The sequence below is a fragment of the Pseudonaja textilis genome, chromosome 1 (assembly GCF_049901715.1).
Source record: "Pseudonaja textilis isolate UNSWEBS1 chromosome 1, rPseTex1.2, whole genome shotgun sequence".
Taxonomy (NCBI): domain Eukaryota; kingdom Metazoa; phylum Chordata; class Lepidosauria; order Squamata; family Elapidae; genus Pseudonaja; species Pseudonaja textilis.
This window is the reverse complement of record NC_141990.1, coordinates 307,801,046-307,815,158: the sequence shown is the minus strand read 5'-3', so window position 1 is coordinate 307,815,158 and position 14,113 is coordinate 307,801,046. Positions and strand designations below refer to the sequence as shown.

The window sequence follows — 14,113 nt, the reverse complement described above, 5'->3', positions numbered from 1 at the left end:
GTGCTGTGTTTCCTTGTGCCTTTTCTAAATCTCCTTTTAATCAGCTTGGTAGGCTATTATCTGTTAGTGTCCCATCTAGCCATGTCCAGTTCTGTGAAGCTTTTCAGGAATCATTCGTTCTATCTTCTATTTAAATTCCACCCATCTTTTAGGATACTCATGGTAGAAAACGTTGGTTTTCTCCTTTTAGTCTCACATCACATTAACTTCACACTAGTCCTGTAAAGTGCATTATTCAAAGCCGGAGGTAGATAATTTTTTATGTGTTGTGCTTTCCTTTTAATTTTTTTCAGCCTCCAGAACCTGCAGAGGCTATCTGTGAAGCCAAATGTTCAACCTGTTTTTAAGTGTTATTTTTGGAAGTTTGGGATATTAACACAAAACAGATATATGTATTATTCTTGAAGTTTAGGGAGATTAAAAAAAAAACCCTTACTATGTCAAAAGGCAAAATCCCACCCTTTCCTTTCAAAAGAAAACTAGAACAAGGTTTATTAAACCTCCCAAGCATTGCACTGCCAAAAATGCTAACTTGCTATCAAATTGCTGAAATGCAATCCAGAGATATTTGGGAGAATTGCAAAAATGAGGTGGGGTATTGAGTGAGATCCAAGCACAGCTAAACTACATCAAGAAAATCTGTATTACCTAAAAACAATACTGTGAAGAGGAAGCAGCATTATTTTGGATTGTGGAGAGGTAGCTGTCTTGGTCTGTAGCAGGAAAAAAAGATAAAATATTTTCATAGTACATTAACAGCCCAAAGATGTAAGTATATTATAAGGTTTTGTAGTCCAGATTCTAGTTTTATCACAGACATGAAATCTGATGCCTTCTATTTACTCAGTATCTGAAAAATGGATGTTTTTGGTATCATTTTGGTGGGATTTTGCCTGGCAAGCATTTTCAATAATATTAGATGGAAAAACTTTGGTTTTGCCATTCCCTTTGTAAATATTTAAAGCTTTTGAATTAGAAAAGGAAATTACTCACTGGGTCTCTGTATGACTCTGCTTTCTTACTTTTTCTCCTTTTAGTCAGCCTTTACTAAGAATAGCTGTTTTTACCCTGTTTCTAAGTTAAGTAAGATTGAATGATTTGCTCAGACTGGATATAGCAGAATTATTCAGAGGTGTAATTTTTGTTTTGCTTTTCTACATGACATACTACAGGTAGTTCTCAACTTATGACCACAGTTGAGCCCAAATTTCTGTTGCAAGTAAGATAGCAATAATACTTAGACTTATATACCACTTCACAGTGTTTTACAGCCCTCTCTAAGTGGCTTACAGAGTCAGCATATTGCCCGCAACTATCTGGGCCTTCATTTTACCCCGCTCGGAAGGATGGAAGTCTGAGTCAACCTTGAGCCTGGTGGGATTTGAACTGCCAAATTGCAGGAAGCCAATAGTCAGCAGAAGTAGCTTGCAGTACTGCACTCTAAACCACTGCGCCACCAAGGCTCTTTACTTATGAACTTGGAGTAACTGCAGCTATAAATACATCAGAGAAACCTCACCTGAACATCCACTTGGAGTCTTAACTGCCACAATGGAAAGAAATCAAGGATGATATATCTCTTTACCAGCTGTGCATGTGCAACACCCTATAACGCATGGACTGTCGTATATATAATAATTGCATGCATGATCCTCTAATCTGTTCTTTTCTACAGAAACCAATAACACTATTGCATCTGAGAACCCTTTTCTAATTCTTCCATTAACTTAATCATAACCACATTGATAGATAGGAGACAAAAAGAACGAATTTTGACTTTCCATTGCTACAAAATGCATTTTCTTTCACCAAGGTAGCAAGCAGTTTATTTTCAGTCGCACGTGTCTTTTAATGCTTCAAGATGTTTCAATAGAAGAAAAAATGAGTCAGTTGTCCATCTCTTGCTTCTGGGAAGTTTACCTGCCAAACTGATGCAAACTCTTTCTTCTCAGGTGCCTCCCGATCCTCTGTCATCCGATGCAAGCCGGGAGCCAACTGCCCCAGCACGCAGACTGGCCTCCGCAGGCAGCATTCCCCTTTATCCGCTGCTGAAGATTCTGCTGCTCCCATTCTAGAGCTGCAGAGTCGAAGTCCCTCTGGATTTTGTCGGCACAGCAGAGGAGAGAGGCAGGACAGATCAGGTAGGCTTACAATAGACTTGAGTAAAATGAAAATGAAATGTAATGGGGAGAAAACCAAGGTTTTACACAACAACAACCAAAGGTACAAGTATGTCAGGGCTCTGGCAGTTACTCCCATTTAAATCATGAATCTCGAGCCAAACTTCCAAAACTTAAAAAGGATTTATTGGGACTTAACATGCTGGCATTGCCTGGGTGTAGCCAACTCTGAGACACCCCCCCTGGGTGTATCATAATTCATATTCTCCAATGGAATACATCCACAGCCAAGAGTCATCAATCATGCTCTCCAGTTAGAATTTTGCACGGCAGAAACTTCAGTCATCTAGTTACTATCTTTGAAAACATTTATGGAATGCAGTTTCAGTTTTGCAAGCTGCTGCACTGCTCCCCTTCCTTTTCTGTGGGCAACTCTAAAAAGACCATAGAAATATTTTATGAGTTGACAAAAGTACAGATTAGGAGAAACTTGGCTCCAAAACAGTAACTGTGAGAGGGACCTTGGAGTCCTAGTGGACGATCACTTATATATGAGCCAATAGTGTGCAGCAGCAAGTCCAAAAAGATAATATAATCCTTGGTTGCATAAACAGAGGCATAGAATCAAAATCACATGAACAGTGGTAGGATGCTGCCAGTGAAACAACCAGTTTTCTAATCGTGCACGTGTGCAGCTTTCAAAATTACTTACCTTCGATGTTACTTCGTGGAAATAACACAGCTGAGGTATGGCAATCCATCCTGTGCGAATCAACTGAGTAGATATAGGTGAGTACAGCACAGGGGCAGGCGGGCGGGCCCACATGATCGTCAGAGCGAACCAGTTTGGAGCCAGCTGATTATCGGAGCTAGGAGTTCACCCAAACTGGTCCGAACTGGCAGCATCCCACCCCTGCACGTGAAGTATTAGTACTGCTTCATAAATCCTTAGTAAGACCATGCCTGGAATACTGCAAAAAAAAGATGTTGAGACTTTGCAAAAGTGCAGAGAAGAACAACTAAGATGATTAAAGGCCTGGAGACTAAAACATATGGAAAACGGTTGCAGGAATTGGGTATGGCTAGGCTAGAGAAAAGAAGGACTAGGAGTGACATGATAGCAGTATTCCAGTATTTGAGGGCCGCTACAAAGTAGAAGAGGGTCAATTCATTTTCCAAAGTACCAAAGGGCAGGACAAGAAACAATGGATGGAAACTAATCAAGGAGAGAAGCAACTTGGAATTAAGGAGAAACTTCCTAGCAGTGAGAACAATTAACCAGGGAAATTGCTGCCTTCAGAAATCATAGGTGCTTTATCACTGGAGGTCTTTAAGAAGAGACTGGACAGCCGCTTGTCTGAAATGAAATAGGGTCTTCCACTTGAGCAGGAATTGGACTAGAAGACCTCCAACGCCCTTTCCAGCTCTATCCTGATTGATTATCACAAGTCCATTTGTGCCTTGGGTGCAAAAACTCCTCTGCCCTACCAAAACATGAATGGTAGGGTTTCTTGGGTTGTGTTCACCATTGTCCACTTTGTCCATACTTTTCTATGCTGGGGTTTTGTAGGCAAGAAGAACTAATGGCCAAAAGTGATGCACTATGTGGCCTTACACAGATGTTTATAGCAAACTAGTTGCACGCAGAAGATCCAGCAAAGAGAAGGCCTCCTCAGGATGAAACATTAATTCCACACCATCATTAGGGTACATTAGAATCAAACAGGAGCTTTCCAATGAAGAAGAGATTGGACAACCATTTGTCTGAAATAGTATAGGCCAGGGTTTCCTGCCTGAGTAAGGGGTTGGACTAGAAGACCCCTAAGGCCAGTTTATTGTATTGTATTGTATTGTATTGTATTGTATTGTATTGTATTGTATTGTATTGTATTGTATTGTATTGTATTGTATTGTATTGTATTGTATTGTATTGTATTGCATTGCATTGCGTTCTATTCTATTCCATTCTATTCTATTCTATTATCTCCAGGCTAACAACTTGATTCTACCATCAGAACACTAACTTTATCTACCTTGATCATGATGAGAAGAAGAGAAATAAGATTGGGGGAAAGGCTTTTCTTTGATCCTGGTGAAAGATCAGTCTTAAATCACTAGTATGACAGAGAAAGAAAGTCTCCCCCCCTCAAATATAGCTTTCCCCCTTGGTGGCTTTGGCTTAAAAAAAAACATAATAATCAGAGAGAAAGCTGTAGAAATATGATTTTTCCCCTTTGCCTTGTGATTCTCTTATCTCATGACTCCTCTTTTGCTAATCTCTGAATTTATTTTGACTGGCTAAGAGCAAAAAAATAATAATGCAAGTGTATTATTTTTTCCCCCATATTTGGGATAGCTCGGAACCAGACAAATACCAGTAGGAGGGAACCCATGAAAATAGTCAATATTTTAATTTAGGAAATTTAATGTCTGATAAATTATTCCTTTGTTTTATGGAATGATCAGAAATCAAATAATTTATTGTGAGCTATGAGAAGAAAATGAATCTAAATTTCAGTGTTTGCTGGCCCCAAAGTTTTTCTGATGGAAGAAATCTTCCCCTTTCTCTATGTACCAGTTGATTATTTATTAATTAAATGTATGTGGCTGCCCATTGCATAAGCATGACTCTGAGAAGCCGAGAGGACAAAAACAGAATTAAATACACAAATAACATAAAAATTGCAGCCAGGAACACTCTCAGCATGTCATATTCAATATAGCCAAGAAACGGGCTCACCACAATAACAGAGCCCTAAGCTTATGACAAAGCCAAATTTTTAATGAGTTGGAGAAGGCCAATAGTGTTGGGGCAACTCTGATCTTGTACCAAAGGGCAAGTGCCAGGGGAGAAAAGGCCTTCCTCCTGGGTCCTGCCAATGTCATTCTCTTGTAGATGGGACCTAGATCACGCCTCTCCTTCTGGATCTGATGGGATTGCTATTCTACTGTTTATGCAAAGTTTACAGATACAAAATTCCTTTGTAGTTGAATTGTTCCTAATTAATTAATTTAATTAGTTGTATATCATCATGGTTGGACAAAACAATGTACATAGAAAGGTTGTCACAATAGTAGTAGTAGTAATAATAGTATAGGTGATTTCCAGGAGCTCTAAGTCCTGTTCAGATGATACCTTTGCAGGTAGATCTCCATGTGCAACAAATAGTGAGCAGCTCCTCCACTTCTCCTTGGTTTGTGATTCCCTTCTACTTGTCATGCACTATCCTTTTTGCAACAGTAAGGAAGAATATTATTGGAAAGGCAACCCAATGTGAGGTGCTGAATATGCCAAGTTTACCCACCCTGGAAGGATGGAAGGTTGAGTCAAGCTTGAGCCAGTTAGAATCGAACTGTTGACAATAGACAGAATTAGCCTGCAATTCTGCATTTTAATTACTGTGCCCCCATGGCTCTTATTCAGGAAAGATGGACATCAGCATTGGGTGTCTTATTTAAGGGCCCATTAAATATAAGAACTGACATCATAGATGGGAAAAGAGAAATAGTTGCTGCAAACTGTGATGTCAAAAAGATGCATTCAAGGTAGGTAGTTCTCCCCTCCATCGCAGGAAAGATTTACATCAATTCTGTTCCCTTTTTGTGACAGTGCATAATACAGAAAACTTGTATGGAGGTGCTCAGATACTAGTGATATGAAAATCCCATAACTCTGATATGATGTTCTTCTAGTCTACCAGCATTTACAAAATCGTGTAATTCCTTCTCTTCTTGAAATCTACTTGGCCAGCATTTCCCATCTTGGCATCTTCCAGTTGTGCTGAAACAGAAGCCCCCCAAACTCACACAAACAGAAGCCACTGTTTTTGGCACCATGAACAATGCATTTTATCTGGATGTTAACAATACTTTGAAGTGTTAGTTTCTTGTGATTCTTCCTTTTTCATTTACCAGGACGACGCACGGTCTCCAACATAGCCTTCATTTCTTTAATTATCTTCATTGCCTCTGTTTGTAGGAGGAGAAGAAGGGACACAAACTCAAGCTGAAAACAGCAGCCAGGAGAGCCACACACAGACCCGTTGTGAGTCTTGTATATCTACATTTCTCAAGATTCTCTGGGGATTTCTAATTATTTTGTCAGTCTCATCCTCTTGGATTGGAACAACACAGATTGTCAAAATCACATACAAGAACTTTGATTATCCATTTTTCATGACTTGGTTTTCTACAAATTGGAATATTATGTTTTTCCCCGTTTATTACTCTGGACATCTTGCAACTGCCCAGGAAAAGCAGTCTCCAATCAAAAAAATCAGGTAGGTTTCTAGCAGTCTTTCCTATTTGATTAGACTTCAGTCTTGTCACTTAAAAGACTTTGACATCTTTTATTCATTCAAGGAAAAAAAAGCAATTGGGGGAAAAGTGTTGTAGCAATGTCAACTTGTTCAAAGAACAGAAAGTGTTCTCATTTTTTCGTTCTTGTATATATCTAATAAATTCTCCTCCTTTTTTTAAAGAATGTGTTTAAGAACTCCAATACATGGCTGACAGAGAGTTTTCCAGAACTCTTCATGAAGTAAAGTGTTACAAAAAATGGAATAGGAATCCAAAAGAAAGTCCAAAATTTAAACATTCAGATGTCTTAGATAATTTGATGAATCCACACAATTATTATTACTTTTCTGAAAAAATATGTTCGTATGTACATTAGAGACTATGTCAGCTGCCACTTTATGCTTGCTCGTGCTTTGCTGCTTTGCGCTGAGATCCTGTCGTGAACTCTGAGGAGGAGGAATGAAGGGGGGAAATGAAAGTAAGTTCTGTATCTCCTTGAGACTCTGCCTCAAGGTCACCAGCTGGAAGAAGGAGAGAGCTGTATACTAAAATGTGCTGGGACTGACCATTATGAAAACATCTTGCCTGAACCTGATTGGTTACACTGGGGTGGTCAATGAGAGATAGTTAAGGGAGGAAAAAGTAGGACTTAGGGATTTTGGCACACAATTCTCAGTTCTGGCTTTGCAATACTGCAATGCACTTGATCTCTAATAAACTATACCTTACTCAACAAATGGAGCCAAGGATCATTTCTATTTAGAGGTTTAAGTTGTGACAGGTCTGACAGGTGGCAAGTTTTAGCCTTTTTCTTATTTTGGCATCTGGAAACCAAAGCTCTAAAGGAAAAGGGGAATCATTGTTCAGTGATAAAATAGCACTTGCATGCAAAAGGTGTCTAGTCCAGGGGCTGGTGTTCTTGTATAAAAGTAGCAGATGACAGAGAGATTATTCTTCATCAGGTACTTTGATGCTACTTAATAGTGCTGAATTTGATTTTTTACAACATAATAAATTCCATTAAATATTTTAACTAGGATTAAATAGGGTATCAAGTAAGAGGGATCAATTGCTTGCTGGTTGTTTTTTTTTCCCATTCAGAGCAAATTATCAACAGCTGTAACTTGAGTGGGAAGTTGAATGACAAATTCGCAAGCTAGCGAGATATTATCCTAGATTAATGCTTCTCAACCTTGGCAGCTTCAGACTTCAACTTCCAGAATTCCCCAGCCAGCAAATTTTGGGAGGAAACTCACACTTCTTTAGGTTGCCAAGGTTGAGAAACTTAGTCCTAAATGTTTCCCTTGAGCATGATCCCATGTCATACGAGCTCCACTCCATTCCAGATAGGCTGCCACAATGCAATCACTACCCCATCTGGATAGGATTCCATGAAGTCTATTTCCCCATCAATCTTTTCCTAGACCTTCAATGGTTATACCTTAGGCCACTGTTATATAGACAAAACATTTAAAGCCAAAGTGGCCAAAATCCATCCTGGTTCATTTCTCTCTTGCTCAAGACTAGTCATACTGCCCTCCTCACTTCCTTCCTTTTGGAAAAGTTTCTGTGTAAGTGCTTAGTTCATTTTCTCAAGTCAGTTTCTCAGCCTTTTCAGAATACCAAAACAATATGTATGTTTGGGAGGAGAAATGGCAGAATACCCAAGCATACAGGCAGTCCTTGACTTATGACCCAAATTGGGACCAGAATTTCCATTGTTAAGCAAGATGGTTAAATGAATCACGTCTGATTTTATGTCCGTTTTTGCCATGATTGTTAAAGAAATTGCTGCAGTTGTTAAGTGAATCCAGCTTCTTCCATTGCTTGTCAGAAACCAGCTGGAAAGGTTGGTTGCAAATGGTGATCATGTGACCCTGAGATGATCATGTGACTTTGGGGGTGATGCAACAGTTCAAGGACCAGTCATAAGTCACACTTTCCAATGCCATTATAAATCAGTCGCTAAACAAATGGTTGTAAGATCAGGACTACCTGTATTCTATTTACTTTTTCCATTCTCCCACATGGAAATACTACGGTCCTAAGTCAAATAAGTAAATTCAGATTTAGGGGGAAAAAATCCATGAAATTGCAAACCCAAAAACATTTCTAGGGAGTACGCCTGAGTGACTTCTGACAAAATATGATCTTTCTCTCACATTTGAAACCCTCTACATCAAATGTCAAATTTGCCTTCATATTTAGATGTGAATTATTATTCAGATAGCTATATTTTAAATTCCATTAGTATCACCTCTTGAATCCATTTCTTTCACTTAGATCATAACTGCAAGCAAAATATGGCTAAAAGTAAATAATGATTGATGTAGTATTTATAGATCCTAGCTGGAAACACCTTTACCACATTCTACTGTATACATAAATACTTTGCCCTTCCAGATCAGACTCTGGAAATTAATTTAGTTTTAAACATTTGTGTGTGTGGGGGGGGATCCTTTCTATTGTAAGTTCTGATTGAGTGGAGCCTACGACAGAGCACCATCTGCCTGCCATTCAATTAAAACATGTGAGCATATCATCATGTTTTAAAATAATTGATCAGCCATTCTGAAGCATGACTGAAGAGCAAGATTAAAAACTTAAAAGTTATACTGCTGTGAAATAGCAAAATTGGGAGGAGACTTGTATCCCTCAAAGGAGGAATCAGATAACAGATAATCAGAGTTGGAAGGGACCTTATAGGTCATCTAGTCCAACCCCCTGCCCAAGCGGGAGACCCTACACCATTTCTGACAAATGGCAGTCTAGCCTCTTCTTGAAGGTCTCAAGTGATGGCGCTTCCACAACTTCCAAGGGCAAGCTGTTCCACTGGTTGATTGTTCTCACTGTCAGAAAGTTTCTCCTTATTTCCAGGTTGAATCTCTCCTTGTTCAATTTCCATTTTTTTTTCTCTTCCCTCAGGGAATGTAGTCGGATCTTTGGCGATGATGGTCTGACGCTGAAACTCTTTCTTAAAAGAACCGCTCCCTTTTCTATTTTGTGGACTTTGACAAACTACCTATACCTGCTGGCTCTAAAGAAGCTGACCGCCACGGACGTCTCAGCCCTGTTCTGTTGTAACAAAGCCTTTGTCTTCCTTCTCTCGTGGATTGTCCTGAAAGACAGGTTCATGGGTGTCAGGGTAATGGTCTAGACAGCTTTTGTTAATGAGGGTTTCCATTGCCCATAATTTACTTTGGAGTTCTAGGACAACTATTATGTTCCAAAGCATGCATGTTGGGTTTATCCATTTTTTTTTAAGTGTCCAGTAAGTACTCTAAATGGGAGGGGACTATTGGATTAGCAGAAATGGTTCCGGGCAATGAAGGAATTGGAAGTGGTTCAGTGGTTCTGTGGGTGTGGCTTGGTGGGCATGGCAGGGGAAGGATACTGTAAAATGTCCATTCCCACCCCACTCCAGGGGAAGGATACTGTAAAATCTCCATTCCCACCCCACTCCAGGGGGAAGGTTACCACAAAATCCCATTCCCTCCCTACCCTACTAACCTGCTTTCCAGCTCCATTCTCCTGTGTAGGGCAACAAAAGAAGACCCAGCAAATCAGCTGAGACTCAGGAGGCAGAGAATAGATGGGGGCGGGGCCAGTCAGAGATGGCATTTGCTGGTTCTCCGAACTACTCAAAATTTCCGCTACCAGTTCTCCAGAACTGGTCAGAACCTGCTGAATACCACCTCTGATCTCTTGAGTTCATGTCCAGCAGACTGTCATTATGAGGTTACCTTTTCATATGACTGTTTCTTGGTTTTCTGTTCTCTTGAATGCTGCCCTCAGATGGTGATAGTGAAATACAGCCACGAGCAATTAATCCATTAAGAATTAATGCATAATTCCATACAGTGTCTTGCTTTGGAATGCATGTGGGAGACATTATTACAGAAGAATTACAGGGAAACATTAAGACTCGTATATCTCATATTCTTTGCCAATATAATGGGAGGATGTAGAACAGTGGTGCTTAATTTTATTATTTTTAATTATGCTCCATATTTAGAAACTGTTTTTCAGTTTGCATTCCCAAACATAGCATTTTACTTTTCCCGGAAGAACAGCAATCCCATTCACTTATCTGAAACAAAGAAAAGAGTGGATTTGCAATACAGTTCTGGTGGGAAATAGATTAGTTCTTTGCTTCTAATCTCAGAGACAAGGCAAGCTCTGGCCTCTTTCATCTGCATCCCAGATGTCAGTCTGTTTACTTAATTTCATAGAATTGAATGAAAGTGATTAAGAATGGCAGCTTATTCTTTTCCTTGTTTGCAAACTCCATCCTGGTTCCTACGACCGTGCGACAGAATTTAGGCAGCTGGCTTCACCACAATCTGGAGAAATAGTTTGAATTTCAACGAGGTTACATTTATAAAGGATTTTTTTTAAATAAATAACTAAAGGTGATGAACATACTTAATATTCCTTTCTCCTCTTATTTTCCCCACTGCAGCAACCCTATGAGTTTGGTTGGGCTGAGAGTGGGGACTGACCCAAAGCCACCCAGCTGGCTTTCACGCCTAAGGCAGAACTAGAACTCATTGTCTCCTGGTTTCTAGCCTGGTACTTTAACCACTAGATCAAACTGACTCTTTCTAAAAGAGAAGGACCTTTCTGTCTTTAACTGGCAAACAAGAGCATTATAAATTATGATAACTGGCACTCCAGGTCTCTATATTAAGAATGTCAGGGTAGCTGAGAGGGAAAGACTCTTGTCCATTAAATTCACTTGAAGGAAAAGCATTTTCCCTCTGCAAATTCTCTTCAGCTGAATTCTCCAGCAGAAATTAAAATAAAGGTACATTTTAAAGAAGACTTGGCTGAAAGGGCTGAGAGGAAATTAATCTTGGTGAGTGGAATGTTTAACAAAGATGATTAGGGAACTGGAGGCTAAAACATACGAAGAACAGTTGCAGGAACTGAGCATGTCTAGTTTACTGAAAAGAAGGACTAGGGATGACATGATAGCAGTGTTCCAATATCTCAGGGGCTGCCACAAAGAAGAGGGGGTCAAGCTATTCTCCAAAGCACCTGAGGGCAGGGCAAGAAGCAATGGGTGGAAACTAATCAAGGAGAGAACCAGCCTAGAACTAAGGAGAAATTTCTTGACAGTTAGAACAATTAATCAGTGGAACAACTTGCTTCCAGAAGTTGCAAATGCTCCAACACTAGAAGTTTTTAAGAAGAAATTGGACAACCATTTGTCTGAAATGGTAGTTCTGCTTGAGCAGGGTGTTGGACAGGGGTGGGATGCTACCGGTTCTGTCCGGCTCTATAGAACCGGTAGCTCTGAAGAGCAGCAGATGCCGAACCAGTTCTGTGTCTGCAGCTGTTTTGGCCCACCTGCCCGCCCGGGCTCTTACCTGTCCTTTATTTTCTGCTTTTTCAACCTCAGCTGCCCTGCATGGCACAGCTGTGGTTGAAAAAGCAGGAAAATAGTGCTGTTTCAAATGCTGCACACCCCCGCGCAGCACTGCTCAGCTGTCCAGGCAGCACAGCTGACAATGTTTAACACCTGCGCGCAGCATGCATCAGACACACATGCGCATGAAGCATAATTACATAAGCAAAATTATGAAGCAAAACATAATTATGTAAATAACCGAACCAGTATTTACATCAGTCAGATCCCATCCCTGGTGTTGGACTAGAAGACTTCAACTCGGTTATTTTGTTACTGCCAGATAAGGTACCTTCTAAAATAAAACAAATAAATGAAGTATTACCAGCAGGCCAAGCCAAGGAATTACATTATTATAAATGCTTACTGATATCAGGAAGCTATTGGAGGGCAGGGCCCATATTTCATTGAGAAAAGACTAGCCTTTAAATCTGCCAGATAAAATTGCTGCTGCAGACCTATAAGAGGATCGTGTTCTTGCTTTCCCAAGCATAGCATGAAAATAAAATGTTCACTTTTGGGGAGTCCTATCCAATATTCTCTTTAAGCATTGTAATACATGATTAAAAGTCAGCAGTTTAATCACTTTGGATTTATCTCAAAAGCTAAGGCAGTCTGGCCCTGGTTATTACCTGGGAATTCCAGATCTATTTGCTAGACTGGGAAATCAATTGGAAATCACTTCGGTAACACTGCATGGATGCAGCGATCAGGAGTTGGGTTCATGTTCAGGGCATCTTTACTTTTCAGTAAATACAAAGCTGCTGTTGCCAATTGTGTTAATCTTGTCTGCATGGACCATCATTTTAGCTCCATTTTTGCTACAACTATTTCAGCAATTGAATCGTATTGAGTAATAATATCTGGTGGAATGGAGAATAAATTCTAACAATATCCAATCAGTGCCAAAGCAAATCTTTAATTGAGGCTATTGATTGAAATGAAACAGGATCAGTTCACTCCAAATATTTGTTCTCTGTGTTGATATCAATAGAATTTGTTTGTAATTGGGCTGTTATATAATTCTCTAGTAATCCATTTATTATTTGGAGACAGAATCTGATCAAATTGATGGCAGGCCTTTTGCATTTATGGACATTCTCAGTTAAGGACTAAGAATCTGATCTTGACAAGTTTAATATTTAATTAGTGGATCCCCAGGGCTAACTGGACTTTTATCCATTTTATCTGGCCACACCAGGGCCAAGCTAAAATTTTTCCAAAGCAAAAGCTCTGATCTTCCTGCTAGGCTGAGTCACTTAAAAGTTAGCAACTCACTTTCTCAGACTTCTCCCATCTCGAAGCTCCTGGTTAGTGATTTGAGCACATAGTAGTCCAAATAGATCTATGTAGTACTGGTGATCTCTCCTGGACATAGTTCAAAACTGGACTTATAATCATTGTTATTTTATTAATCACTAATAAGGGAACCAGTTTGGTCTAGTGCATCAGGCTAGAAAGCAAGAAACTATGAGTTCAAGTCCTACCTTAGCCATGAAAGACATCACTCTCTGTCAGCCCCAAATCACCTCACAGGGTGATTGTTGTTATAGGGGAAATAGGAGGAGGAAGGTGTGTTGGATAGGTTTGCCGCCTTGAGTTTATGAAAATGATAACAGCGGGATATAAATGAATGAATGAATGAATAAATAAATGTCTACCTATGTTACTTCCATTAGTTCAGGGGGTCTTCAAACTTGACAGCTTTAAGGCTTGTGGACTTCAACTCCCAGAATCCTTCCTCCACTCATGTTAGCTCAGGAATTCTGGCAGTTGAAGTTCACAAGTCTTAAAATTGTCAAGTTTGAAAACCCTTGCATTAGTTGATTTCTGGGCAATTAGGGACAGACAAGAGAGACAGGTTTGTATAATGGTTAAGGCTATACTTTGTAGCTACTGGGCTACAAACCTCACCTTACGCATGAGCCCAGCTGGGGGGAGCAGATACTTTCTCTCAGTCCTAGCAAGGAGGCCGTGGCAAACCGTTTTTGAAAAATCTTGCCAAGAAAACTGCAGAGACTAGGACAGACAGTTGACAGACATATACAAAAAAGGGAGAGCTGCTTAGGTGCAAAATATCAATTAAATGAACACATAAAGCCCCACATTTTGAAAGAAGTATTATGGACACACATTACTATGATTTTAGTGATCAGGGCAGCTCATTAGGCCAATAAATGCACCCACATTCTCAAAGTGAGAAAGTTGCCCCTCAACTTCCTCACATGTAGAAGCAACTAAAGAGGCAATTTTCTATATGAAGACAACCCATGCCTCGGCTACC

The 14,113-nt window shown here is 39.8% G+C and overlaps 1 protein-coding gene across 2 annotated transcripts in view; it reads left to right on the top strand.

Moving 5' to 3' along the window:
• The window catches only part of SLC35F4 (solute carrier family 35 member F4), a 151,780-nt gene that overhangs the window by 126,107 nt on the left and 11,560 nt on the right, over nucleotides 1–14,113 (top strand). For both annotated transcript variants that reach the window (XM_026698391.2, XM_087922417.1), the window contains exons 2-4: nucleotides 1,953–2,141; nucleotides 6,100–6,400; nucleotides 9,345–9,564. In XM_026698391.2, coding sequence (XP_026554176.1) covers nucleotides 1,953–2,141; nucleotides 6,100–6,400; nucleotides 9,345–9,564 — 710 coding nt within the window. The remainder of the gene's footprint in view (nucleotides 1–1,952; nucleotides 2,142–6,099; nucleotides 6,401–9,344; nucleotides 9,565–14,113) is intronic.